General features: G+C 42.1%; 1 protein-coding gene and 1 pseudogene across 2 annotated transcripts in view; one reads left to right on the forward strand and one right to left on the reverse strand.

The window, feature by feature from the left end:
• Nucleotides 1-21,165, reverse strand: part of LOC101020899 — a 44,149-nt pseudogene extending 22,984 nt beyond the window's left edge.
• Nucleotides 21,166-21,355: 190 nt separating this feature from the next.
• CDADC1 (cytidine and dCMP deaminase domain containing 1) overlaps nt 21,356-26,347 on the forward strand; it is a 46,739-nt gene continuing 41,747 nt past the window's right edge. Inside the window, exons 1-3 of one of the 2 annotated variants that reach the window (XM_009191927.4) lie at nt 21,356-21,583; nt 21,813-21,942; nt 22,330-22,427. In XM_009191927.4, coding sequence (XP_009190191.2) covers nt 22,383-22,427 — 45 coding nt within the window. In that variant the 5' untranslated portion in view covers nt 21,356-21,583; nt 21,813-21,942; nt 22,330-22,382. The remainder of the gene's footprint in view (nt 21,584-21,812; nt 21,943-22,329; nt 22,428-26,347) is intronic. The other variant, XM_003913876.5, reaches the window with a different exon arrangement.

A 26,347-nucleotide genomic window follows, 5' to 3' on the forward strand; every position in this document is an offset into this window, starting at 1 on the left:
AAGGAAATGGGCCTTCCTCAACTGATAGGCATGATGGCTTTTGATATTTAAGTGGAGCTCTTGCATTTGTTTTTTGTATGGACGGTATAAGGAATGGCACGAACGCTAGATGGAATGGCTTTATAGCTGTCGAGCATTTGTGCTCTTCTGTGCATCAATAGATTTCTATTTCATTGGTTTCGTTTGTTCTTAAAAATGCCTTTTTTTTTTTTTGAGATGGAGTCTTGCTCTGTCACCGGGCTGGAGTGCAGTGGCACAATCTCGGCTCACTGCAACCTCTGCCTCTGGGGTTCAGGCAATTCTCCTGCTTCAGCCTCCCAAGTAGCTGCGGCTACAGGCACATGCCAACATGCCTGGCTAATTTTTGTATTTTTAGTAGAGATGGGGTTTCACCATGTTGGCTAGGATGGTCTCAATCTCTTGACCTTGTGATCCGCCCACCTCAAAAAATGCCCTATCTTAACAAGAGCCTTTGGGGGGAAAATTCCAGTGGCAAACTTCTGGCAACTTCTTGACAGGCAGCAGTTTAACTATAGTATCACATTCACAAATGAAGTGGTAAAAAAAATATTGAATTTTATTATAATTTTTGGTTTGACGAAGCCACTAATGTGGCCACTAAACATGATGTTCAAATGAAACCTTCTGGGAAGTTCTTCAGGGATTACCAGGATAACCTAGAATCTCAACTAGCCTTTGACATTACTAGAAATAGTATCCCAGTGGTAGAACACATTATTCAGAAACTTGGATTTTCTCAGATTAGCACCTCAAAGCACTTATACTAAGACACAAGACATCTCCAGCTCAACATGCCAGAGTAACACTATGCTGACATATACAGAGTGACTCACCAATCTAGACGCACTTCTATGGAGCTCCACTGTTGGAAGATCAAGTGGAAATACAGATGGAAAGGCAAAGAGCTTCTGTCTGTCCACAATTTATGATGCTAGATATCTGCCTGATATTTATGTCTCTTTCTTAATGTTTACATATCATTTCAGGTCCTGTGTTCCCAGGATGGAGACTGAGAGTGAGCATAGATGAATGTAAGCATCACAAAATAAGCCCAACAAACACTGACCAGAGGTCAGGTCATGTCACTTGGTTAACATAACTCTTAATACAAAACATGGTTTGAATTTAATGATAGACACATAAAGCAAACTCTATACAAATGAGTCAAAGCCTCCAAAAGTAACTCGGAAATTACTGACAATACCTGATATAATACTTTAAGATGCTTTGTTTTTCACTATTAGGGAGTAAAACTATGACTTGCATGTAGGCCACTTAGTCACTGAAGGTAAATTTGGCTACACCCCTCCCACCAAATCCATTAGCCATCTATGTCCTACCTGTTGAATAATCACAGCCTGAACTTGCATGCTTTGAAAACTTCTCTGTCTCCAAGAAGATGGTATTGAAAGTATCAAGTTTCATTTCTATGCGATGCCCGCTAGTGGCATGATGAAGGGATTGAAGTCATTTTGGGAATGACATTTATAATCTACTGACCTAATGACCAGGATTTGGGTTATCAGTTTTTGGAAGAAATAAATATTGAGGAAGTTCAGGAGGGAGAAAACAATTCGTACAAAAAAATGAAGCTTCCAACTCAAATACATTGTGTTTTAAGTGCACTATTAAAACCATTCCATAAGGAATAGTTTAGGAAGTTACCAGAAAGTGATAGAAACTGTGTGCTCACCTGAACAGGATTTCAGGGTAAACTTTGTCTTCATCAAAGAATGGACAGTAGCCAGGCCCAGTTGCTCAGCCTGTAATCCTGCACTTTGAGAGGTGGAGTTGGGAGGATCCCTTGAGGTCAGGAGTTATAGACCAGCCTGGTCAATATAGTGGGACCCCCATCAAGAAAAGAAATGAAAAGAGAAGAGAAGAGAAGAGAAGGAAACGAAGGAAACGAAGGAAAGGAAAAAAAGGAAAGAAAGGGAAAGGAAGGAGGGAAGGGGAGGGGCGGGGAGGGACAGGGAGGTGTGGAGGAGGGGAAGCAGGGAGGGAGGAAGGGAGGAAGGAAGGAAGGAGTTACAGTTTGAATGGAGGGATACCTCACTGTTGCAACACATGTGTTGTTGGGGCTTGCACCCCTTTGTTGTGTCTCTACCCTAACAGGGCCATCAGCTTTTTAGCAGACACACATGAACTCTCTGTTTTACAAGCAATACAGAACATGAGTTCACGGACACTGACAACTGATTTGTCTCTCTTTGGTTATTCTTTGAGTTTTTTTTTTCATTGCCTCATCTTGATTTATATGCATAAGCATCTTGATTTATTTTTGCAAAAAAAACTTACAAAAATAAAAGTTTTGTAGTTTACCTAGGAATAATACACAAAATATTGCATTTTTGTGAGGAAAAGCAATTTTGTATAGTTTATTTCAATCTAATAATATTTGAAATTTGTTTGAAAAGCAAAATAGAAAGAAGTACTACAGAGTAACTGTGTGATTGCCTGATGGGTTGGTCCTGCCTGCTACACAGACAAAACCAATTCACTGGGAACATGGTATTACAGTAATGAATGAGTTTAATTAACTAAGGCCAGCCAACTGGAAGAACTGGAGTTATTATTCAAATCAGTTTTGCTGAGAACTCAGAAGCCAGAGTTTTTATGGATAATTTGGTGGGCAGGGGGCTAGGGAATGGATGCTGCTGCTTGGTTGGGATGAAATCATAGGGGTGTGGAAAACGGTCTTCATGCATTGAATCTGCCTCTGGGTGTGGGCCACAGGACCAGCTAAGTTATGCATCACGGGTCCGGGTAAGATCAGTTGGTTACCGGAATGCAAAACTCTGAAAAACATATCACAAGATCAATCTTAGGTTCTACAATAGTGATGTTATCTATAGGAGCAACGACTCCTGGGCAGTAAGAGATTATGGAAACTATGCCCATATTTAGCAGAATTCAGGCCGTCCCATAATCCTAACCTCGTGGCCTTTCATTAGACTTACAAAGGCAGTTTTAGTTCCTGGACAAGGAGAGGGTCAGTTTAGGGAGAGACTATTGCTTTCAAGTTAAACTATAAACTAAATTCTTCCCATGGTTAGCTTGGCCTATGACCAGGAATGAGAGAGGACAGCCAGCCTATGAACCTAGAAGCAAGACAGGGTCAGCCATGCTAGATTTTCCTCACTGTCATAATCTTTGCAAAGGCAGTTTCAACTGTCCAGGTTATTTAGGTCACTCAGGTGAAATGTATGTGATGCACATCTAAACTAACAACATTCAGCTTTTGTCATATGAGTGACGATGTAAATGTGAATAAATTACATTTTAGCTGTTGACAAGACATATGTGTATTATTGCATAAGTATGCAAATACTAACTCCCTCTTCTTCCTCAAGGCACTTTGAACTAAAGAGTCCTCAAATCTGAACATTCTTTTTATTAAAATAAATTTGTGTTCCAAAAAGCATATAAAGCAATTTATAAAAGCATCTAAAATAAAACACACATGAAGTAAATGGGGAAAGCAGAAACTAACAAAAAATTAGGATAGGCAAAATAAGATTATACCAGGAGGAAAGTGAGGACATAAAATTCATATCCTGGTATATGGTTAAGAAGTTTACATGATTCACAGGAGGCAGGAGAATCCTTCAAGTGTTCCAAGATGACATCTTAAAAGCTAGAAAACTATGTCCTCAACAACAATCTTTAAAGCAAGCATAATGAATGTCCTAGAACTTTTTCTTATAAAGCCAATGAGAAAAACTGTCCCACACTTGGAAAATGATTAAATAGTGACTACTTAAATTTTTTTGCCAAGCATTTTTTTTTTTTTTTTTTTTTTTTTTGAGATAGAGCCTTGCTTTGTCACCCAGGCTAGAGTGCAGTGGCACAACCTCAGCTCACTGCAACCTCCACCTCCCAGGTTCAAGCAATTCTCCTGCCTCAGTCTCCCAAGTAGCTGTGATTACAAGTGTACGATACCACCACACCCAACTAATTTTAGTAGTTTTAGTAGAGACAGGGTTTTGCCATGTTGGCCAGGCTGGTCTCAAACTCCTGACCTCGTGATCCACTTGCCTTGGCTTCCCAAAGTGTTGGGATTACAGGCATGAGTCACTGCGCCCAGTTGCATTTTCTATTATTAGAAAATAACATGACTGCTTGAATAAAAGTAGGACATTGTTAAAGGGAACACTTGTTTGATATTCTGGGGGAATGCAAGTTTGTTGTCACATTTTTAAAATTAATAGCACACAAATCATAGAAGCATAGCCCTGTAAAAAGAGAGATTACATTGCTGAAACTGAAAAAGTGTTAGGATTTTATAGCCTTTTTAAATAAGTAAATTAACCCCAAACAAGATACCATTACATACCTATTACAATGGCCAAATTCCAGAACACTGACAATAACAAATGCAGGTGAGAAGTGGAGCAACCAGAGCTCCTGTTTGTCAATGAAGAGTCAAATTCTATAAAATATTTGAAGAGATTTACTTTAAGCTAAATATGAGAGACCAATGACCTGTGACACAGCCTTCAGAAGATCCTGAGAACATGTGTCCAAGGTGGTCAGGGTACAAGTTGGTTTTATACAATTTAGGGAGATATAAGACATCAATTAATACATGTAAGATGTACACTGGTTAGGTCTGGAAAGGTGGGACAACTGGAAGCGGGGGCTTCCAGGTCATAGGTGGATTCACAGGTTTTCTGACTGGCAATTGTTTGAAAGAGTTATTATTTAAAGACCTAGAATCAATAGAAAGGAATGTCTGGGTTAAGATAAGCAGTTGTAGAGACCAAAGTTTTATCATGCAGGTGAAGCCTCCAGGGAGCAGGTTTCAGAGAGAATAGATTGTAAAAGTTTCTTATCAGACTTAAAGACTCTATTCTATCAGTAATTCCAAAATGGAGGAGGGCATAATGAGGCAGATCCGGCTCTTCCTTCCCATCATGGCCTGAAAGTTGACCTGAATTAGTTTTTCAGGTTAACTTTGGATGCCCTTGGCCGAGAGGAGGGGTCCAATCAGATGGTTGAGGGGCTTAGAATTTTATTTTTGGTTTACACATTCACTTCTGTTAGAAATGAAAAAAAGTTGCAGTCACTTTAGAAGACAGTTTGGCAGTTTGTTATAAAACTAAACATACTCTTACCATATGATCTAACAAACATACTCCTTGGTATTTACCCAAAGGAGTTGAAAATATGTCCACAGAAAAACCTGCACATGGGTGTCTGCAGACGCCTCTTTTTTTTTTTTTTTTTTTTTTTAATCACTGTCCAAACTTGGAAGCAACCAAAATGTTGTTCGGTAAGTGAATAGATAAATAACTGTGGTACAACCAAGCAATGGAATATTATTTGGCACTAAAAATAAATGAACTATCAAGCCCAAAAAGACGTGGAGGAAACTTAAATAATGCATATTACTAAGAGAGAAGCCAGTCTGAAAAGACTACTGTTCTGCAATGGGCAGGTCTATGGAAATCTACCCCTAAAGTCTGCAAAAGCTAAGAGGCCAAGAAAGAAGCTGACATTCAGTTTTTCACGGAAGAAAAAAAAAAAAACATTTAATAGGGACTTAGGAAGAGAAGCCACAATGTCCTGGGCAGCTGCCAGACAAGGTATTAGATTCCCATACTATGACCCCCACAGACCCAGGGCTTCCATGTCATAGGGAAGGAATGTGTAGGACAATTACAGGGAAAGGCAAGACGCTATGTGAATCTGCCTACAGCAGAATTTATGGTCAAGGTCATTTTGACCTAAGGGCAGGATTTACAGTAAGTACAAGCTCTCACACAAGGAACAGTAGATAAAATGGAAGATAGCAGCCTTCCCTAAATTGAGGTTAATCAAGAAGTCAACATGGCAGATTGGCATCCAAGATGGAGTTGCTTTAGCCTCCACAACTACATACAATGATTCCAACTATATGACATTCTAGAAAAGGCAAAACTATGGAGACAGTAAAAAAGACTAGTGTTGCCAGGAGTTAGGGTGCAGGGATGAATAAGGCAAAGCACAGAGGATTTTTAAGGCAGTGAAACTACTCTGTATGATATACCACAATGGTAGACACATGTCCCTACACATTTGCCCAAACCCAGAGGATGTACAACACCAAGAGTGAATTCTAATGTAAACTATAGACTTTGGGTGATGATGATGTGTCAATGTAGGTTCATCAACTGTAACAAATGCACCACTCTGGTGGGGGATGTTAATAGTTGGGGAGGCTGTGCATGTGTGTGGCAGGGGCCATATGGGAAATCTCTATTTTCCACTGCATTTTGCTGTGAACCTAAAACTGCTCTAAAAAAATAAAATCTTTTTAAAACAGTTAACCCAAAAGTGTATGGTTTCATTGCCCTAAAGAAAGTTAACCAGGCGGGGGCGGAGCAAGATGGCCGAATAGGAACAGCTCCAGTCTCCAACTCCCAGCGCGAGCGACACAGAAGACCGGTGATTTCTGCATTTTCAACTGAGGTACTGGGTTCATCTCACTGGGAATAGCCAGACGATCGGTGCTGGTCAGCTGCTGCAGCCCGACCAGCGAGAGCTGAAGCAGGGTGAGGCATTGCCTCACCTGGGAAGCCCAAGGGGAAGGGAATCCCTCTTTCCTAGCCAGGAACTGAGACACACAACACCTGGAAAATCGGGTAACTCCCACCTACCACTGCTTTAAGCAAACAGGCACACCAGGGAGATCATATCCCACACCTGGCCGGAGGGTCCACGCCCATGGAGCCTCCCTCATTGCTGGGCACAGCAGTCTGTGATCTACCGGGCAAGGCAGCAGCTGGTGGCTGGTGGTGGGGCGCCTCGCCTATTGCTGGGACGCTTTAAGTAGGTAAACAAAGCTGCTGGGAAGCTCGGGAACTGGGTGGAGCTCACAGCAGCTCAAGGAAACCTGCCTGTCTCTGTAGACTCCACCTCTGGGACAGGGCACAGTAAACAATAACAAACGAAAGTGAGAAAAAAAACCCCTCTGCGATCTAAACCACTCTGGACAGCTTTGAAGAGAGCAGTGGATCTCCCAACATGGAGGCTGATCTGAGAAGGGACAGACTCCCCTGCTCAAATGGGTCCCTGACCCTGAGTAGCCTAACTGGGAGACATCCCCACAGGGGCAGTCTGACACCCCACACTACAGGGTGGAGTACACCCCTGAGAGGAAGCTTCAAAGCAAGAATCAGACAGGTACACTGCTGTTCACAATATTCTATCTTCTGCAGCCTCTGCTGCTGATACCCAGGCAAACAGGGTCTGGAGTGGACCAAGCAATCTCCAACAGATCTACAGCTGAGGGCCATCCTGACTGTTAGAAGGGAAAACTATCAAACAGGAAGGACACCTACACCAAACCCTCCCATCAGTATCGCCACCATCATCAAACATGACCAGAGGCAGGATAAAACCACAAAGATGGGGAAAAGCAGGGCAGAAAAAGCTGAAATTCAAAAAATAAGAGCCATCTCCCCAAAAGAGCTTGTGCTCATCGCCAGCAACGGATTCAAAGCTGACGGAGAATGACTTTGATGAGATGAGAAGAAAGCTTCAGTCCATCAAATTTCAGAGCTAAAGGAGGAATTCACGCACTCCAGCAAAGAAACTAAAAAATCTGGAAAAAAAGTGGAAGAATCTGATGGCTAGAGTAATTAATGCAGAGAAGGTCATAAATGAAATGAAAGAGATGAAAACCATGACATCTAGAAATAATGCGGACAAAATGCACAAGCTTCAGTAACCGAACATCAACTGGAAGAGAGAACAAATGCATTGAGGATCAAATGAATGAAATGAAGCTGCAGAAGAAAGTCCAAAGAACAAAGAAGAAAAGAAATGAACAAAAGCCTGCAAGAGAAGTATGGATTATGTGAAAAGACCTCAAATCTACGCCTGATCTGGGGTTCGAAAGTGAGGGGGAAAATGGAACCAAGTTGGAAAACACCTTCAGGATATCATCCAGGAGAACTTCCCCAACCTAGTAGGGCAGGCCAACATTCAAATCCACAGGAAATACAGAGAACGCCACAAAGATACTCCTCGAGAAGAGCAACCCAAGACACGCTACCGCTGTGATCCACCAAAGTTGAAATGAAGGAAAAATCTTAAAGGCAGCCAGAGAGAAAGGTCGTGGGTTACCCACAAAGGGAAGCCCATCAGACTAACAGAAAGCAGATCTCGCAGAAACTCTATAAGCCAGAAGAGAAGGGGCCAATATTCAACATTCTTAAAGAAAAGAATTTTCAACCCAGAATTTCATCCAGCCAAACTAAGTTTCATAAGTGAAGGAGAAATACAATCCTTTACAGATAAGCAAATGCTTAGAGATTTTGTCACCACCAGGCCTGCCTTACAAGAGACCCTGAAGGAAGCACTACACATGAAAGGAACAACTGCACCAGCCATTGCAAAACATGCCAAAATGTGAAGACCATCGAGGCTAGGAAGAAACTGCAACAAACTAACGAGCAAAAATAACCAGTTAATATCATAGCTGGCAGGATCAAGTCTACACATAAATAATCTTAACCTTAAATGTAAATGGACTAAATGCTCCAATTAAAAGACACACACTGGCAAACTGATAAAGAGTCATATCCATCAGTCTGCTGTATTCAGGAGACCCATCTCACACCCAGAGACATACATAGGCCTCAAAATAAAGGGATGGAGGAAGATTTACCAAGCAAATGGAGAACAAAAAAGCGGGATTGCAATACTAGTCTCTGATAAAACAGACTTTTAAACCATCAAAGATCAAAAGAGACAAAGAAGGCCATTACATAATGGTAAAGGGATCAATTCAACAGGAAGAGCTAACTATCCTAAATATATATGCACCCAAATACAGGGAGCACCCAGATTATTCATAAAGCAAGTCCTTAGAGACTTACTTAAGAGACTTAGACTCCCATACACACAATGGGAGACTTCAACACTCCACTGTCACACATGACCAACGAGACAGAAAGTGAACAAGGATATCCAGGAATTGAACCATCTCTGCAGCAAGCAGACCTAATAGACATCTATAGAACTCTCCACCCCAAATCAACAGAATATACATCTTCAGGCACCACATCGCATCTAATCTGCCCAATTCATATATATCAGTAAAGCACTCCCTCAGCAAAATGTACAAGAACAGAAATTATAACAAACTGTCTCTCAGACCACAGTGCAATCAAACTAGAACTCAGGACTAAGAAACTCAATCAAAACCAACCGCCAACTACATGGAAACTGAACAACTGCCTCTGAATGACTACTGGACACATAAATCTAAATGAAGGCAGAAATAAAGATGTTCTTGAAACCAATGAGAACAAAGCATAAAACATACCAGAATCCTGGACACATTTTAAAGCAGTGTGTAGAGGGAAATTTATAGCACTAAATGCCCACAAGAGAAAGCAGGAAGATCTAAAATTGAGGGCATCTTAAATTAAAAGAACTAGGAAGCAAGAGCAAACACATTCTAAAAGCTAGCAGAAGGCAAGAAATAACTAAGATCAGAGCAGAACTGAAGGAGATAGAGACAGGAAAAACCTCCAAAAAATCACTTCAATGAATCCAGGAGTTGGTTTTGAAAAAGATCAACAAAATTGACAGACCACTAGAAGGACTAATAAAGAAGAAAAAGAGAGAAGAACTAAATCGACGAATTAAAAAATGAGGACAAAGGGATATCACCACTGACCCCACAGAAATACAAACTACCATCAGAATACTATAAACACCTCCACGCAGAAATAAACTGGAAAAATCTAGCAGAAATGGATAATTTCCTGACACTTAATTTTCCAAGACTAAACCAGGAAGAAGTTGAACTCCTGGAATAGACCAATAGCAGACTCTGGAAATTCAGGCACAATTACTAGCCTACCAACCAAAAAAAGTCCAGGACCAGATGGATTCACAGCTGAATTCCTACCAGAGAGGTATGCGAGGAGTTGGTACCATTCCTCTGAACTATTCCAATCAATAGAAAAAAAAGAGGGAACCTCAATCCGCCTTTATGAAGCCACATCATCCTGATACCAAAGCCTGGCAGAGACAATTGAAAAAAGAGTAATTTTAGACCAATATCTCTGATGAACATCGATGCAAAATTCTCAATAAAATACTGGCAAACCGATTCAGCAACACATCAAAAAGCTTATCCACCATGATCAAGGGCTTCATCCCTGGGATGCAAGGTCAGATTCAACATTCGCAAATCAATAAACATAATCCAGCATATAAACAGAACCAAAGAACCACATGATTATTCAATAGATGCAGAAAAGGCTTGACAAAAATTCAACAGCCCTTCACATGCTAAAAAAACGCCACAATAAATTTTGGTATTGATGGAACGTAATTCTCAAAATAATAAGAGCTACTTATGACAAAACCCACAGCCAATATCATAATTGAATGGGCAAAACTGGAAAAATTCCCTTGAAACATTGGCATTAAAGATAGGATGCCCTCTCACCAATTCTATTCAACATAGTGTTAAAGTTCTGCTAGGGCAATTAGGCAAGAGAAAGAAATCATATTCCAGTTAGAAAAGAAGAAGTCAAATTGTCCCTGTTTGCAGATGACATGATTGCATATTTAGGAAACCCCATTGTCTCAGCCCAAAATCTCCTAAGCTGATAAAGCAACTTCAGCAAAGTCTCAGGATACAAAAATTAATGTGCAAAATCACAAGCATTCTTATACACCAGTAATGACAAACAGAGAGCCAAATCAGAATGAACTTCCATTCACAATTGTTTCCAAAGAGAATAAAACACCTAGGAATCCAACTTCTATTAAGGATGTGTGTAAAGGACCTCTTCAAGGAGAACTACAAAACCACTGCTCAGTGAAATAAAAGAGGACACAAACAAAATGGAAGAACATACCATACTCATGGATAGGAAGAATCATCGTGAAATGGCCATACTGCCCAAGGTAATTTATAGATTCAATGCCATCCCCATCATACCAATGAGTTTCTTCACAGAATTGGAAAACTGCTTTAAAGTTCATATGGAACCAAAAAGAGCCCTCGCGATTCCAAGACAATCCCAAGTCAAAAGAACAAAGCTGAGGCATCATCATGCCACCTGACTTCAAACTATACTCACAAGGCTACAGTAACCAAAACAGCATGGTACTGGTACCAAAACAGAGATATAGACCAATGGAACAGAACAGAGTCCTCAGAAATAATATCACATCTACAGCCATCTGATCTTGACAAACCTGAGAGAAACAAGAAATGGGGAAAGGATTCTATTTAATAAATGGTGCTGGAAAATTGGCTAGCCATATAGAAAGCTGAAACTGGATCCTTTCCTTACCCTATATGAAAATTAATTCAAGATGGATTAGAGACTTAAATGTTAGACCTAATACTCATAAAAAATCCTAGGAGGAAAACCTAGGTAGTACCTATCTAGGACATAGGCATGGGCAAAGACTCTACAGTTCAAAAAAAAACACCAAAAGCAACAGCAGCAAAAGCCAAAATTGACAAATGGGATCTGAATTAAACCAGTGTTTCCTGCATGCAGCAAAAGAAACTACCATCAGAGTGAACAGGCAACCTACAGAATGGGGAGAAAATTTTGCAATCTACTCATCTGACAAAGGCTAAATACATCCAGAACCTACAAAGAACTCAAACAAATCTCTATAAAGAAAAAAAAAACAAACAACCCCATCAAAAGTGGGCAAAGGATATGAACAGACATTTCTCAAAAAGAAGACATTCATACAGCCAACAGACACATGAAAAAATGCTCAACATCACTGGCCATCAGAGAAATGCAAATCAAAACCATTAATGAGATACCATCTCACACCAGTTAGAATGGCGCATCATTAAAAAAAGTCAGGGAAACAACAGGTGTTGAGAGGATGTGGAGAAATAGGAACACTTTTACACTGTTATTGGTGGGATTGTAAACTGTTCAACCATTACGAAAACAGTATGATGACATTCCTCAAGGATCTAGAACTAGATGCACCATATGACCCAGCCATCCCATTACTGGGTATATACCCAAAGGATTATAAATCATGCTGCTCTAAAAGACATTACACACGCATATTTATTGCAGCACTATTCACAATAGCAAAGACTTGAATCAAACTCCAAATGTCCATCAGTGATGATTGATTAAGAAAATGTGGCAATACATAACAATCTTATGGAATACTATGCAGCCATAAAAGGATATTTGTGTCCTTTGTAGGGACATGGATGCAGCTGGAAACCATCATTCTTAGCAAACTATCACAAGAACAGAAACCAAACACCGCATGTTCTCACCTTCATAGGTGGAACTGAACAATGAGATCACTCTGGACTCGGGAAGGGGAACATCACACACCGGGCCTATCATGGGGAGGGGGAGGGAGGGATTGCATTGGAGTTATACCGATGTAAATGATCTATTGATGGGTGCAGCACAATCAACATGGCACAAGTATACATATGTAATAAACCTGCACGCTATGCACATAAAAAATTCTACAAACTTAAAGTATAATAATAATAAATAAATTAAAAAAAAAAAAAGAAAGTTAACCAGGCATATGGTACCTAACTTAGCTGTTTTAGAGAATCCTTTTCTCTTCAAGTATTTAAATCCCGTTCCTCAAATACATTCTGAACTAGGTCTCATTGCCGCCACCGATGGTTCGCTCAATTTAGGAGTTAAATGAGGGGGAGTTAATTGAGTTTTATTGGAAAACGGCCACACTCAGTCATTTTCATATCATCTATGGCTGCTTTTGCAGCAGAATGGAATAGTTGTGACACAGACTAAATGGTCTGAAAAGCCAAACATATTTGCTATCTGGGACTTTCCAAAAAAGTTTGTAACCTCTGGGCCAAATAAAACTTTGACATTTGCTCGAATCTGGTATGAAAATTTTGCTTCTGGCATCAGTTAACATCAGCATACAATATGATACCAAAAAGTAGTTGGTATCAATTGCTTTTGGTAAAAGCAGTTCTACAGAGGGCCAAAATACTTTAGCTAAAAACCACTGATTCAGAATTTCTAAGGCTGGGACCCAGAAATCTGGGTTTTAACAGTCTCTGAGGGACTCTTACGCATACTCCAGTTTGAGAATCGCTGGAGCCCACTGGCCTACCCCAGTGGTGGATGTACAGATTCTGACTCACACAGTCTGAAGTGCAGCCCAAGATTCTGCTTTTCTCACAAGCTCCCATGTGATGGCGATGTTGCTGGTCTGAGGGTCTTAGTTTCCTCACCTGCATAGTGGAGATGATAAAAATCTGTATCAGTGGGTTGTTGTGGGTATTAAATGAAGTCATAATGTCCATTCATATCCTGCCCCCACCCCTTTCAAGCTATGTCTATTGGGGCAAGTCACCGAATGTCTTGGTTCCCATAAGTGGAACTAAATAATACTGCCCACATCACAAGGTTGCTAGAAGGAGCAAATGAGATAATAAACATAAAGTACCTAGAACAGAGCCTGCAACATAGTAAACACTCAAGAATATAAGATACCATTATTACTACTATTATCATTATTGTTACATAGGGTGTCTGATCATAGCAGATATTCTATCAGTGTTAGTTTCCTCCCTACTCCCTCTTCTATCCATCCTCTCATCCCTACTCCTCCCTCTAGTCTGTTGATTTCTTTTTTATTTCTGTTTAGAGATGGGGTCTCACTCTGTTGCCCAGACTGGAGTACAGTGGTGCAATCATAGCTCACTGCAGCCTCAAACTCTTGGGCTCAAGCAATCCTCTCACCTTAGCCTCTGGAGTAGCTGTGGCTACAGTTGCACATTACCACAACTGGCTAATTTTAAAAAAATGTTTTGTAAAGATTGAGTCTCACTATGTTGCCCAGGCTGGTCTTGAACTGCTGGCCTCAAGTAATTCTCTGGCTTCGGCCTCCCAAAGGGATGGGACTATAGGCACAAGCCACTGCACCCAGCCCTCCTTCTGTTGATTTCTAATGTGTCTAATTAGAGAACTTCTATAGGGATGCTGATTAAGAAATATCTGAACCCAGGTGGCCCTACCTGACAGTCCAGAGGCACCATACAAACAGGGACCCAAAATGAACTTGGACATTGACTGTGCTGCCCAGGCCGCTCTGCCCACCCCCTCTCAGGCAGCCTTTTGGTAGAGAGCTTGGGAGAACAAGGGAAAGTGGGCTTACCAGTCCTTCCCACCTCGGGGGAGCACCATTTCCAGGGCTGCCTGAACCTTCTTACTCTGTAGCACATTAATCAACACGGCACCAAGTTTACTTTTCCGAGAAGACCATTTGGGACAATATATGGAAAACCTGAGAAGTCATTTATCTTTGGCAGCACTGCCCTCCATAACGAAGCACATATTCCTGAAGGGCATCTGGATTTTGTTTCAGGTTTCTCTTTGCTTCCTCAGGGTTTAAGTGCTGCCAGGAATGGCCTTCTGAGAATTGTTTAGGAAACCTTAATCTCCGGACTCAGAGTGGTGGTGATAATCACATTTTTTGCCCAAAATGACCAAACTGAAACCATCCCCACAGGGTTGACAAGAATAGCATGCTGGGTTCTGGACAGAAATATAGTTAAAATTAAGAACAAATCAGCCAGGCACAGTGGCTCACACCTGTAATCCTAGCACTTTGGGAGGCCGAGGCGGGCAGATTGCCTGAGCTCAGGAGTTTGAGACCAGCCTGGGCAACATGGTGAAACCCCATCTCTACCAAAATACAAAAGAAATTAGCTGGGCATGGCAGCATGTGCCTATAGTCCCAGCTACTCCGAGGCTGAGGCAGGAGAAATGCTTGAACCCGGGAGGCAGAGGTTGCAGTGAGCTGAGATTGTGCCACTGCACTCCAGCCTGGGGCGACAGAGCAAGACTCTGTATCTACCAAAAAGAAAGAAAAAAAAAAAAAAAAAAACACTAATCAGCCAGGCACAGTGGCTCACACCTGTAATCCCAGCACTTTGGGAGGCCAAGGCAGGTGGATGGCTTGAGTTCAGGAGTTTGAGACCAGCCCGGCCAACATGGCGAAACCTGGTCTCTACTAAAAATACAAAAATTAGTCAGGCTTGGTGGCATGTGTCTATAATCCCTGCTACTCAGGAGGCAGAGGCATGAGAATCACTTGAACCCAGGAGGCAGAGGTTGCAGTGAGCCAATATTGTGCCACTACACTCCAGTATGCCTGGAGTGAGACTCTGTCTCAAAAAAAAAAAAAAAAAAAAGAACGAATCAGGCCACAATTCAGCCCACTTCCTTGTTACCACTGCCTTGTCACTAGATCCTGACCTTTGCATCCCCATTGTTCCTAGAGATAGAATTTCTGACGTTAAGATCATAATGATGGAGACAGGAGGCAGAGAAATTCCAGGAGACAGGGGCAGGTCCCTGGCAAACCCCATCCTCAAGCCAAAAAGCCTGAGACTGCAGCCCAAAATGAGAACTTATATCCCTGTTTTCCCGCTCAAATGTTGCCTTTTCCAAAACCACCCATGGCCTGCTCTGCCCCCTATACTGTGCTTATAAAAACTCCAGACTCAGCCGGCAGAAACGAGAAGCAGCTTGACATGAGAGACTATGGCTCAACATTGGAGAGAAGTGGCTTGACTTCAGAGAGACAGCTTGACAGCATAACTTCAGAGAAGAATCTGGCCAGAGACGGCCAGACTTCAGGGGAAAATTACCTTCCCAGCACATCCCCTTTTCAGCTCCCACTTTTATCAGCAATAAAATCCTGTTTTTTACCATCCTTCAATTCATTTGTCCAAACTCATTTCTCCTGGGGATGCCAAACAAGAGCCCAGGAGCCACAAGTGCAGATCCAAAAGGCTGTCACACTGGCCCTTTGCCCTCACTGGTAGAAGACAGCTCCCTCTCATGGAAAGGCAGAGGGAGGGCCTGCAGAGTTGTTAACACTTAAGCTGTCTGCGTACTACTTGGGATCATGTAGGCTTCATGAAAATTTGTGATAAATGTTTTACCATCATGCTTTCCTTCCTTCTTTCCCTAGCCCCTTCCTTCCTCCCTCCCTTCCTTCTTCCCTGAGTAACTCAGTCAAAAAGCCATTTGATAACTTCCCCTCCCCTCCCCTTCAAAGAGAAGGGGCTATTACAGCAGAGGCAGAGGAAGGGGCTGGAAAGCCAAAGAAGCAACTAGCATGCTAGGAAGATGAGTCACATACAGGGGAATTGAGGGCAGAAAAAAGAAAGAAGGGACAGAGGCTGCTCCTTTAGCCTGGATCCCAGAGCCAACTCACAGGAGCAGCAGCACGTAACATGAGTAAAAATTAACCTTTGTTGGGGCAAGCCCCTGAGATTTCATGGTTATTTGTGTGAACAAAAAATCTTGGGGTCTCCAAATCACTAAGCTAAAGGGAAAAGTCAAGCTGGGAACTTCTTAGGCCAAACCTGCCTCCCTTCTATTCAAAGTCATCCGTCTGCTCACTGAGATAAATGTACATCTGATTGCCTCCTTTGGAAAGGGTAATCAGAAACTCAAAAGAATGCAAGCATTTGTTTCTTATCTACCTAAGACCTGGAAGCCCCCTCCTCACTTTGAGATGTCCCACCTTTCTAGACCAAACCAATGTTCATCTTACATATGTTGATTGATGTTTCATGTCTCCCTAAAACGTACAAAACCAAGCTGTGCTCTGATCACCTTGGGCGCATGTCATCAAGACCTCCTGAGGCTGTGTCACGGGCGCACATCCTTAACTTTGGCAAAATAAACTTTCTAAATTAACTGAGACCTGTCTTAGATTTTGCGGGTTCACATTTGTTACCCACAACAAGCTGGGTCTAAGCCAACTGATACAGCAACTGGTAAATAACTTCTGTGCTTAGAGTGTGAATACAGCTTGTCTATCTCATACCAAAACCCATGCTCTTTCCACTTGATATATAGAATTGTTTATTGATTTAAAAACCATTTTATTGATTAAACTGGCCTTTGTAGAACTCAGCTGCTCTGAGCTTGTCCACTTCTCAGCACTTAGGGAAAATTTCATTTTATAATCCTTTTTAGTCCTCTTATTCCTCTGTAGCAGAACAATTATTCCACCAATACTGTGGAAAAGTTAGCCTAGTCTGAAAAATATTTCAGCTACAAATACCTAAATATGCAGGATAAAATATGGCTGAGCTAGCAAGAAAGTAAGAGAAATAGTCCAAGTATTTAAACTGCTCTGAAATACTAAAGGACTGAAAATGAAATGAGACCAGGAGTCCAAAGAGAGGTTAATGAGCAGTAACGCTAATGACTGTTTGAAGGGCAGGGCAGATCTAGACTGCTGGGGATCAAAGATACACACACACACACAACACATATATAGGTATATATACATCTATCTAGTTATTTAGAGAGTTTAAAACGTAAGGAAAGTTGCAAAAATAATAGAGCTCCTATATTACCCTTCATCCAGCTTCTGCAACGATATGTCTTACATATTCATAGCACTTTGGTAAAATCAGGAAACTGATACTGGTACAATACTGTTAATACAGGTATAGCAGTCTCCAACTCCCAGCGCGAGCGACACAGAAGACCGGTGATTTCTGCATTTTCAACTGAGGTACTGGGTTCATCTCACTAGGGTGTGCCGGACAATCAGTGCTGGTCAGCTGCTGCAGCCCGACCAGCGAGAGCTGAAGCAGGGCGAGGCATTGCCTCACCTGGGAAGCGCAAGGGGGAAGGGAATCCCTTTTCCTAGCCAGGGGAACTGAGACACACAACACCTGGAAAATCGGGTAACTCCCACCCCAATACTGCGCTTTAAGCAAACAGGCACACCTGGAGATAATATCCCACACCTGGCCGGGAGGGTCCCACGCCCACGGAGCCTCCCTCATTGCTAGCACAGCAGTCTGTGATCTACCGGCAAGGCAGCAGCGAGGCTGGGGGAGGGGCGCCCGCCATTGCTGACGCTTAAGTAGGTAAACAAAGCTGCTGGGAAGCTCGAATTGGGTGGAGCTCACAGCAGCTCAAGGAATCCTGCCTGTCTCTGTAGACTCCACCTCTGGGGACAGGGCACAGATAACAACAAAAGCAGCAGAAACCTCTGCAGACACAAACGACTCTGTCTGACAGCTTTGAAGAGAGCAGTGGATCTCCCAACACGGAGGTTGAGATCTGAGAAGGGACAGACTGCCTGCTCAAGTGGGTCCCTGACCCCTGAGTAGCCTAACTGGGAGACATCCCCCACTAGGGGCAGTCTGACACCCCACACCTCACAGGGTGGAATACACCCCTGAGAGGAAGCCTCCAAAGCAAGAATCAGACAGGTACACTCGCTGTTCAGCAATATTCTATCTTCTGCAGCCTCTGCTGCTGATACCCAGGCAAACAGGGTCTGGAGTGGACCTCAAGCAATCTCCAACAGACCTACAGCTGAGGGTCCTGACTGTTAGAAGGAAAACTATCAAACAGGAAGGACACCTACACCAAAACCCCATCAGTACGTCACCATCATCAAAGACCAGAGGCAGATAAAACCACAAAGATAGGGAAAAAGCAGGGCAGAAAAGCTGGAAATTCAAAAAATAAGAGCGCATCTCCCCCGGCAAAAGGAGCGCAGCTCATCGCCAGCAACAGATCAAAGCTTGACGGAGAATGACTTTGAGGAGATGAGAGAAGAAAGCTTCAGTCCATCAAACTTCTCAGAGCTAAAGGAGTAATTACGTACCCAGCGCAAAGAAACTAAAAATCTTCACACCGGGGCCTATTATGGGGAGGGGGGAGGGGGGAGGGATTGCATTGGGAGTTATACCTGATGTAAATGACGAGTAGTTGGGTGCTGACGAGTTGATGGGTGCAGCACAGCAACATGGCACAAGTATACATATGTAACAAACCTGCACGTTATGCACATGTACCCTAGAACTTAAAGTATAATAATAATAATAAATAAATAAAAATACAGGTATAGATCTTATTTGTGTTTTACTAGTTTTGAATATACCACTTTGCATTTTCGGTGTATAGCTCTATGAATTTTATCAGATGTATAGATATGAGTAACTGTCAACACAAAGAGATTCTGTCGTGTTACTAGTCAGACCCTTGTCCCAACCATAACACTTGGCAATCATGGATTCGTTCTTCATCGCTATTTTTTTTTTTTTTTGGCTTTGAGAATGATACCTAGATGGAATCATACAGTATACAACCCTTTGAGATTGGCTTTTAAAAACTCACCACAATGCCCTTGAGATTCATTCAAGTTGTATGTATCAATAGCTCATTACTTTTTATGGCTGAGTAGTGTCCCATGGCATGGATGTACTCCATTTGCTTTCTATTCACTCACTAAGGACTGTTTGGCTTGTTTACAGTTGTGTTTTTTGAGATGGAGTCTCACTCTGTCGCCCAAGCTGGAGTGCAGTGGCACCATCTCAGCTCACTGCAAGCTCCACCTCCCAGGTTCATGCCATTCTCCTGCCTCAGCCTCCTGAGTAGCTGGGACTACAGGTGCCTGCCACCATGCCCGGCTAATTTTTTGTATTTTTAGTGGAGACGGGGTTTCACCATGTTAGCCAGGATGGTCTTGATCGCCTGACCTCGTGATCTGCTCGCCTCAGCCTCTCAAAGTGCTGAGATTACAGGTGTGAGCCACCGCGCCTGGTCAATTTTTTTGTATTTTTTAGTAGAGACAGGGGTTTCACCATGTTCCCCAGGCTGATCACAAACTCCTGACCTCATGATTCACCGGCCTCGGCCTCCCAAAGTGCTGGGATTACAGGTATGAGCCACCACACTCGGACTGTTTTCAGTTTTTGACTATTAAAAATAAAGCCACCATGACATTCATGTACAGAGTTTTGTTTGAACATAAGTTTTGGTTTGTCTAGGATAAATACCCAGAGTGTCATTGCTGGGTGATATGATAAGCATATGTGCAACTTTATAAGAAACTGTCAAACTGTTTTACAGAGTGATTATGCCATTTTATAGTCCTACCAGCAATGTATGAGAGATCTGGTTGCTCTGCATCCTCACCAGCATTTAGTGCTGTCAGTACTTGTTATTTTAGCCATTTTAATAGATGTGCGGTAGAATCTCATTGTGGTTTTAATATGCATTTCCCTAATGGCTAATGACACTGAACACTGTTTTACATTTTTATCTGCCATCTGTATATCTTCTTTGGTGAAACGACTATTCAAGTCTTTGATCCATTTTCTAACTGGACTGTTTATTTACTTACTCTGAGTTTATATGGTTCTTTATATATTCTGGATATGAGTCCTTTGTTGGACACGTGATTTGCACATATTTTCCCCTAGTCCATGCCCTGTCTTTAAGCCTTAGTGTTAATTGCCATCAAAGCACTGTCAACAAAGTCTAGACTTCAGGAAAGGTGCAGAATGGAGTTCTCTGGATATAGTCAAATCACCTGAAGAGCCCAGAGTAGGCGAATTAGAAAAAATTCTACACAGCCAAAGAAATAAACAGCAAGCTGAAAGATAGATCTGAAGAAATTAGCCAGAACGTGGCTCAGAGAAACAAAACGATGGAATATTTTAAAAATAATAATTTAAAACCTCAGACGGTTTAACCGATACCTAATAGGAATTCCAGGATGAGAGTCTACTATTGTCCAATACAATAGTAGCCAATAGTCACATGTCACTACTTAAAATGTAAATTAATTAAAACTAAATGAAGCGAAAAAGGCAGTTCCTTGGTTGTACTGGTCACATTTCAGATGCTCAATAGCCACAGGCTGGTGGCTACCATACTGGACAGTGCAGATATAGAATATTACAGGAAGTTCTACTGGACAGTGCTGATCTAGGCCATGAAACAAGTCTGAACCAATTTCAAAGAACTGGTATGATACAGATGTTTTGTGGAAATAAACTAGACGTTAGAAATTAAAAACAAAATAGTTCCTACTGCCTCCTCTCACCTTTTGCCCTGTTACAATTCCACCTCTCAACGTCTTCATGTTCTTGACGAGAAGCAGAACGTCCCTGCTGTGTTCCACGGCACTAAGTTCCCCAGAACCCGCCAGTCTCTGATGACAGAACATCCTGGACCGCCCCGCTCCACACCCCCACCCACGAAGTTCTCTAAAACACTGACCATGATAGCCTGGGGTAGGTTTCCACTTTAACATTCTGACCAAAATTCTCAACTCGATGCAGTCAGCGTCTGCGCAACCTGGGACCTCGAGCCAAGAAATCCTCAAGTGACCTTACTTGGCAAAACCAACGACACAACGAAATACAGGTCTCAAGCGATTTACAGCTCGGTGCTTACCAACTCGGTGCTTATCAACTCGGTCACGGGCCGAGGGGCAGCCCTCTGGCGCCGCAGCCCCGCCTCTCTATGACGTCACACGAGGAGCCCTGAAGTGGCGGTCAAGCTTGAGGCGTCATCTGGCTGCGCCTAGTGGGCCATTGCCTTACAGTTGCTGAGAGGAGGCGAGAGGCGGGGACGCTGAGGCCAAGATCATGTCTGACTGGGAGAGGTTTCCTTGGCAGCAGAGGACGCTAGGTTTGGGATGAAAGAAGCTGGGCAGATGCAAAATTTGGAGAGCGCGAGGGCCGGGCGGTCAGTTAGCACCCAGACTGGCAGCATGACCGGTGAGTGTCCCAGACCCTGCTCCCGCCACCCTACCTTTCGCTCTGTCCTGTGCGTCTCCCGTCATTGAACTCCAGATTCCTTGTCTGCACCTCTTTGCCTCCCCTGCTGCTTCTGGATGTCTCCTGCTCGCCCTCTCCGTGTCCCCTCCTCAGTCACCAGAACCGCTCGGCTCGGTCGCACCGGCTTTTGAAGTGTGACTTTTTAACCCCTCTTATTTGTTTCTCACAGGACGTAGAGCTGGGGCTCTGAGGTCAAAGAGCCTGAATATTTCCAAAGCGCGCTTTTGCCTTGATTTCCAAATTAACCGCACGTGACGCTTTCCTGTATTTCCTGTATTTCGACTGCTTTACCGTCGAAGGTCAGCGCATTTTTCGGGCTTTTCTTTTAGCAACGCCCCAGTACAGTCCAAAGAAAAGCTTGCACCACGACGACGTCAGATGCGAAGACTTTTCACAGCTTGCTTTGGGTTGTCCCCCCAGCAATGTGTATTAGCTGTACCGTTTTTTCCTGCAGGGTGAGGGCTGGAGAAAGAGGGCCCAACTTTTTAAGTGGGAAAGGAGGTAGCCACGACTAAGACTGAAGCGTCTCCTGCTAAGATACTTCTGACTCTCTTAAACCCTGATCTTTTTCTGTGCCTCATGCGAAAGCAGCTGGGCTTATGCTGCAGCACCCAAGTGGCATTGAGATTGGCTCCCTTTTTCGCCATTAGTAACACGTTTTAAAGTGTTTGTCGTCTCTTTTGTAGGTCAGATACCAAGACTTTCTAAAGTCAACCTTTTCACTCTGCTCAGCCTCTGGATGGAGCTTTTCCCAGCAGTAGAAGCCCAGAGGCAAAAATCTCAGGTATAATTTGTTTCATAATTTTTCCCCTTAGAAACGCAATGGTTTAAAATCTGAGTTTATTGCTCCAGTTTCTGTCATACCTAAAACCAAACTTAACAAGCCTTAAGATTTTAAAATTACCTTTCTTGATTAACATGACACTTTATAATTCCTAGCTATAATAAGTCATATTCCATTCTAAAAATACTTTCTGAGACTGCCATGTTTATCAGGTACTAATGGTATTCATATGTCAGTTTGGCTAATAAGATTATTGTCTATACCACATAATTTCCCCCAATTGTATATACTGTTGGTGTTTTATCTAGGTAGTTTGCCCCTCTGCCACAGAAATATATAAATTGCCTGGAGATAGAGACCATGTCTTATTTTACCTAGCATATACCCTTTACCATCTACCATTATATGAATGCTAATTGGTTAATGTTGGATGGAAGTACTCTCTTTTTGGATCTTGAAAGACAGGATCAAAATAGATTAGAAATGGGCTGGGTGCAGTGACTTACACCTGTAATCCCGGCACTTTGTGAGGCTGAGGCGGGTGGATCACCTGAGGTCAGGACTTCAAAACAAGCCTGGGCAACATAGTGAAACCCTGTCTCTACTAAAAATACAAAAATTAGCTAGGCATGGTGGTATCCACCTGTAGTCCCAGCTACTCAGGAGGCTGAGGCATGAGAATCACTTGAACAGTTCTCATGGATGAGAATCGTTGGAGGTTGCAGTGAGCTGAGATTGCACCACTGCACTCCAGCCTGGGCGACAGAGTAAGACTCCGTTTCAAAAAAAAAAAAAAAAATCAGAAATGTATAGTAAGAATAATCATAAAAGCCAATATATTGGAATTGGAAGAATGGACATGCTACATCTTTTCTTTCTCCTACCCTTGGGGCAACAAGGTGCTAGGTTCTCATTTTCGTCCATGCATGGAATGGCATGATGCTAGGTTCTCATCATTTCTGTTTGATAATTTTGGAAGCTTAGGGTGTTAGCATTTATTTATTTTTTTTTTTTTTTTTTTTGAGACGGAGTCTCGCTCTGCTGCCCAGGCTGGAGTGCAGTGGCCGGATCTCAGCTCACTGCAAGCTCCGCCTCCCGGGTTCACGCCATTCTCCTGTCTCAGCCTCCCGAGTAGTTGGGACTACAGGCGCCCGCCACCGCGCCCGGCTAGTTTTTTGTATTTTTAGTAGAGACGGGGTTTCACCGTGTTAGCCAGGATGGTCTCGATCTCCTGACCTCGTGATCCGCCCGTCTCGGCCTCCCAAAGTGCTGGGATTACAGGCTTGAGCCACCGCGCCCGGCCTGCATTTATTTTTATATGGGGCCACGACCATTGGAAAATAATATTAGGTTAAGTTGAGCATTTAAGACATTTTTGAAAACAGAGGTAAAAGGAGAGGGGTGGGGCAGAAAATTACCCATGGCTTCTCATCACTCTAACAACATTACTGTTAACATTTTGGTACTTCCAATCTTAAGCATGAGGTTTTTTATTTTACTCTTACAAAGTTGTAGTTATATTCTGCATGTACTCGCTGAGGTTTCTAACTTGCCAATAATTCTGCAGAAAGGTTGCTTTAGATTTTCGAGAAAAAGACTATAAATCCTTAAATTCCCACAGTACTCTTAGGAGACTACCTACTCTTTTCATTTGACTGTGGATGAGGTTTTGTGCTTGGCACTGGAGACACAAAGCAGAAAAAACATGGTCTTTGTTTTCTAATGAGAAGAAACACTAGGCATTTAAACAATTAAAATAGAATTGGTGGAGTGAGTACACAGTATAAGCAGGGATGTTGGCAAGACTGGGAGCCAGGCTCTATATGGGGAAGTGAAGGAAGGATTCACAGAGAAGGTCATATTTGCACTGAGACATGACGAATGAGTGGACATTTGCCCAAGCCAAGGAACTCTACATGGAAAAGCGTGGAGGAATGAGAGAATTTGTGGTCCTCAGGCCAGAAAGTGAAATTAGGTAGAGGGAAGAGACTGGAAAGGAGCTCGACAATGTAGACAGGAATCATAAAAAGCACTGTATGCCTTGCAAAGGAGTTTAGATTTTATCCTATCGATATAGGAATTGCATTGAGGAATTTTAACGGGATGTGAGGATATTCACTTCTCATAATAAAATGATATCTCTTGGCGTAGTTTCCTCCCCCAATTCCTATGTGAAGTGTTTTATAGATAGTAAAACATTATTTAAAATGTTATACATTGTTATTCCATATTTCTTACCCTCATCACCCACTCTGGCTCTACATTTTACTAATGGCTGAGAAAGCTCTTCATTTCCTTCATTAAGTTTGAAGTTCCTTTATTCCTTCTACTTATTAATAGCTTAGTATTATTTTATGAAAGTAGATATCCAAGCTGTTAGGGATTTTGTGTTTGTGTGTTTTTTTTTTTTTCCAGATAAAATTTATTTTGAAGAGCCAGATTAGAAACAAATATTTAGAGAGTTAAGACTTTCAGGCTGGGCGCAGTGGCTCATGCTTCTAATCCCAGCACTTTGGGAGGCTGAGGCAGGCAGATCACAAGGTCAAGAGATCAAGACCATGGTGGCCAACATGGTGAAACCCCATCTCTGCCAAAAATACACAAAGTAGCTGGTCGTGGTGGTGCGCACCTTTAGTCCCAGCTACTCAGGAGGCTGAGGCAGGAGAATCGCTTGAACCTGGGAGGCGGAGGTTGCATTGAGCCAAGATCACGCCATTGCACTCCAGCCTGGCAACAGAGTGAGACTCCGTCTCAAAAAAAAAAAAAAAAGAAAAGAAAAATAAAAGACTTTTAAAAACTGAACATATTAGAGATTGACTACAAATTTTGAAAAGACATTCTTTCTTTTGTAAATATCCAGATTTGATCTCATTTTAGTTCTATTTTATTTTTCATACACACTACATCCTGTGCTGAAATTTTTTTCAACAGGCACAAGTTATATTTAATTAGTGAAAAATGATATTTATGTTTCTATTAGGAAGGAATTGATTGGCCAACTAATTGTTGAAGTTTGTTTGCAAATAATACACACCCAACTGTTACCTCATACTCTATAGAGAAAACTGTGGATCTGAGAAAACTGAGATAAAGCTTTCAGTTAGCATTTTGTTTAAAAAAATACTACCAAGGAAATTTCAAAACTATATTAGCAACAAAATTTTATACAACTTTATATCGTGTTTAACAAAAGATCAGGGTATGAGTCTGTTTTCTCCCAAGCCAATGACTCTTAGTTTTCCTGGCATCTCGTTCCTTCATCTGGTGGACACCATGGAAGTTTTCTAAATGAAAAGAAATGTCTTTTGTTTCAAATATTTTATTTGGGATCTTATTTAGAAATCTGACTCATACGCACGTCTATTTAAGCCTTTTAAATGGAAAGTTAAAACACATAGAAATGAGTACAGAAGGCATCAAAACAAAGAACATCCATGTCTTCAGAAAGCCAGGCAACCTGGAAGTAGGATTGACTTGGCTATATGAAAGGTTATCATTCTTAGCTCCTGGTCCTGGAGCTTGCCCAGCTCCTATTCACTGCATTGGTGTCTTTCCAGCTGTGCTCCCACACCCATGTCTCCTAGGACTACAACTCTCTCACCATGGTCTTGGGTAGGCCTCTACTTCTGTTCTTACTTACAGGCCTTGGGACTCTGAGGCACTTGGGGAGGGAGAGCCTCAGGATTACTCTGGCAGTGATCTGGGTGAAATAGGCTTTTGCATGTTAGCTTGGGAACTTGACTATCATTTTTAACATTGTTTATATGAGAAAAAATGTGTTTTAAATTCCAAAAAAGGCAGAATTACCAAGTATTTAGAACATGATTGTAGGTTGTCAATTACTTGTCTATTTAATGTCAATAAAGCAGAAGTATATAATTTCATTAGTTCTTCTAATATCATGGCCATTGCAAAAAAGC

The sequence above is a fragment of the Papio anubis genome, chromosome 15, assembly GCF_008728515.1.
Source record: "Papio anubis isolate 15944 chromosome 15, Panubis1.0, whole genome shotgun sequence".
In the NCBI taxonomy this organism is placed as follows: Eukaryota; Metazoa; Chordata; class Mammalia; order Primates; family Cercopithecidae; genus Papio; species Papio anubis.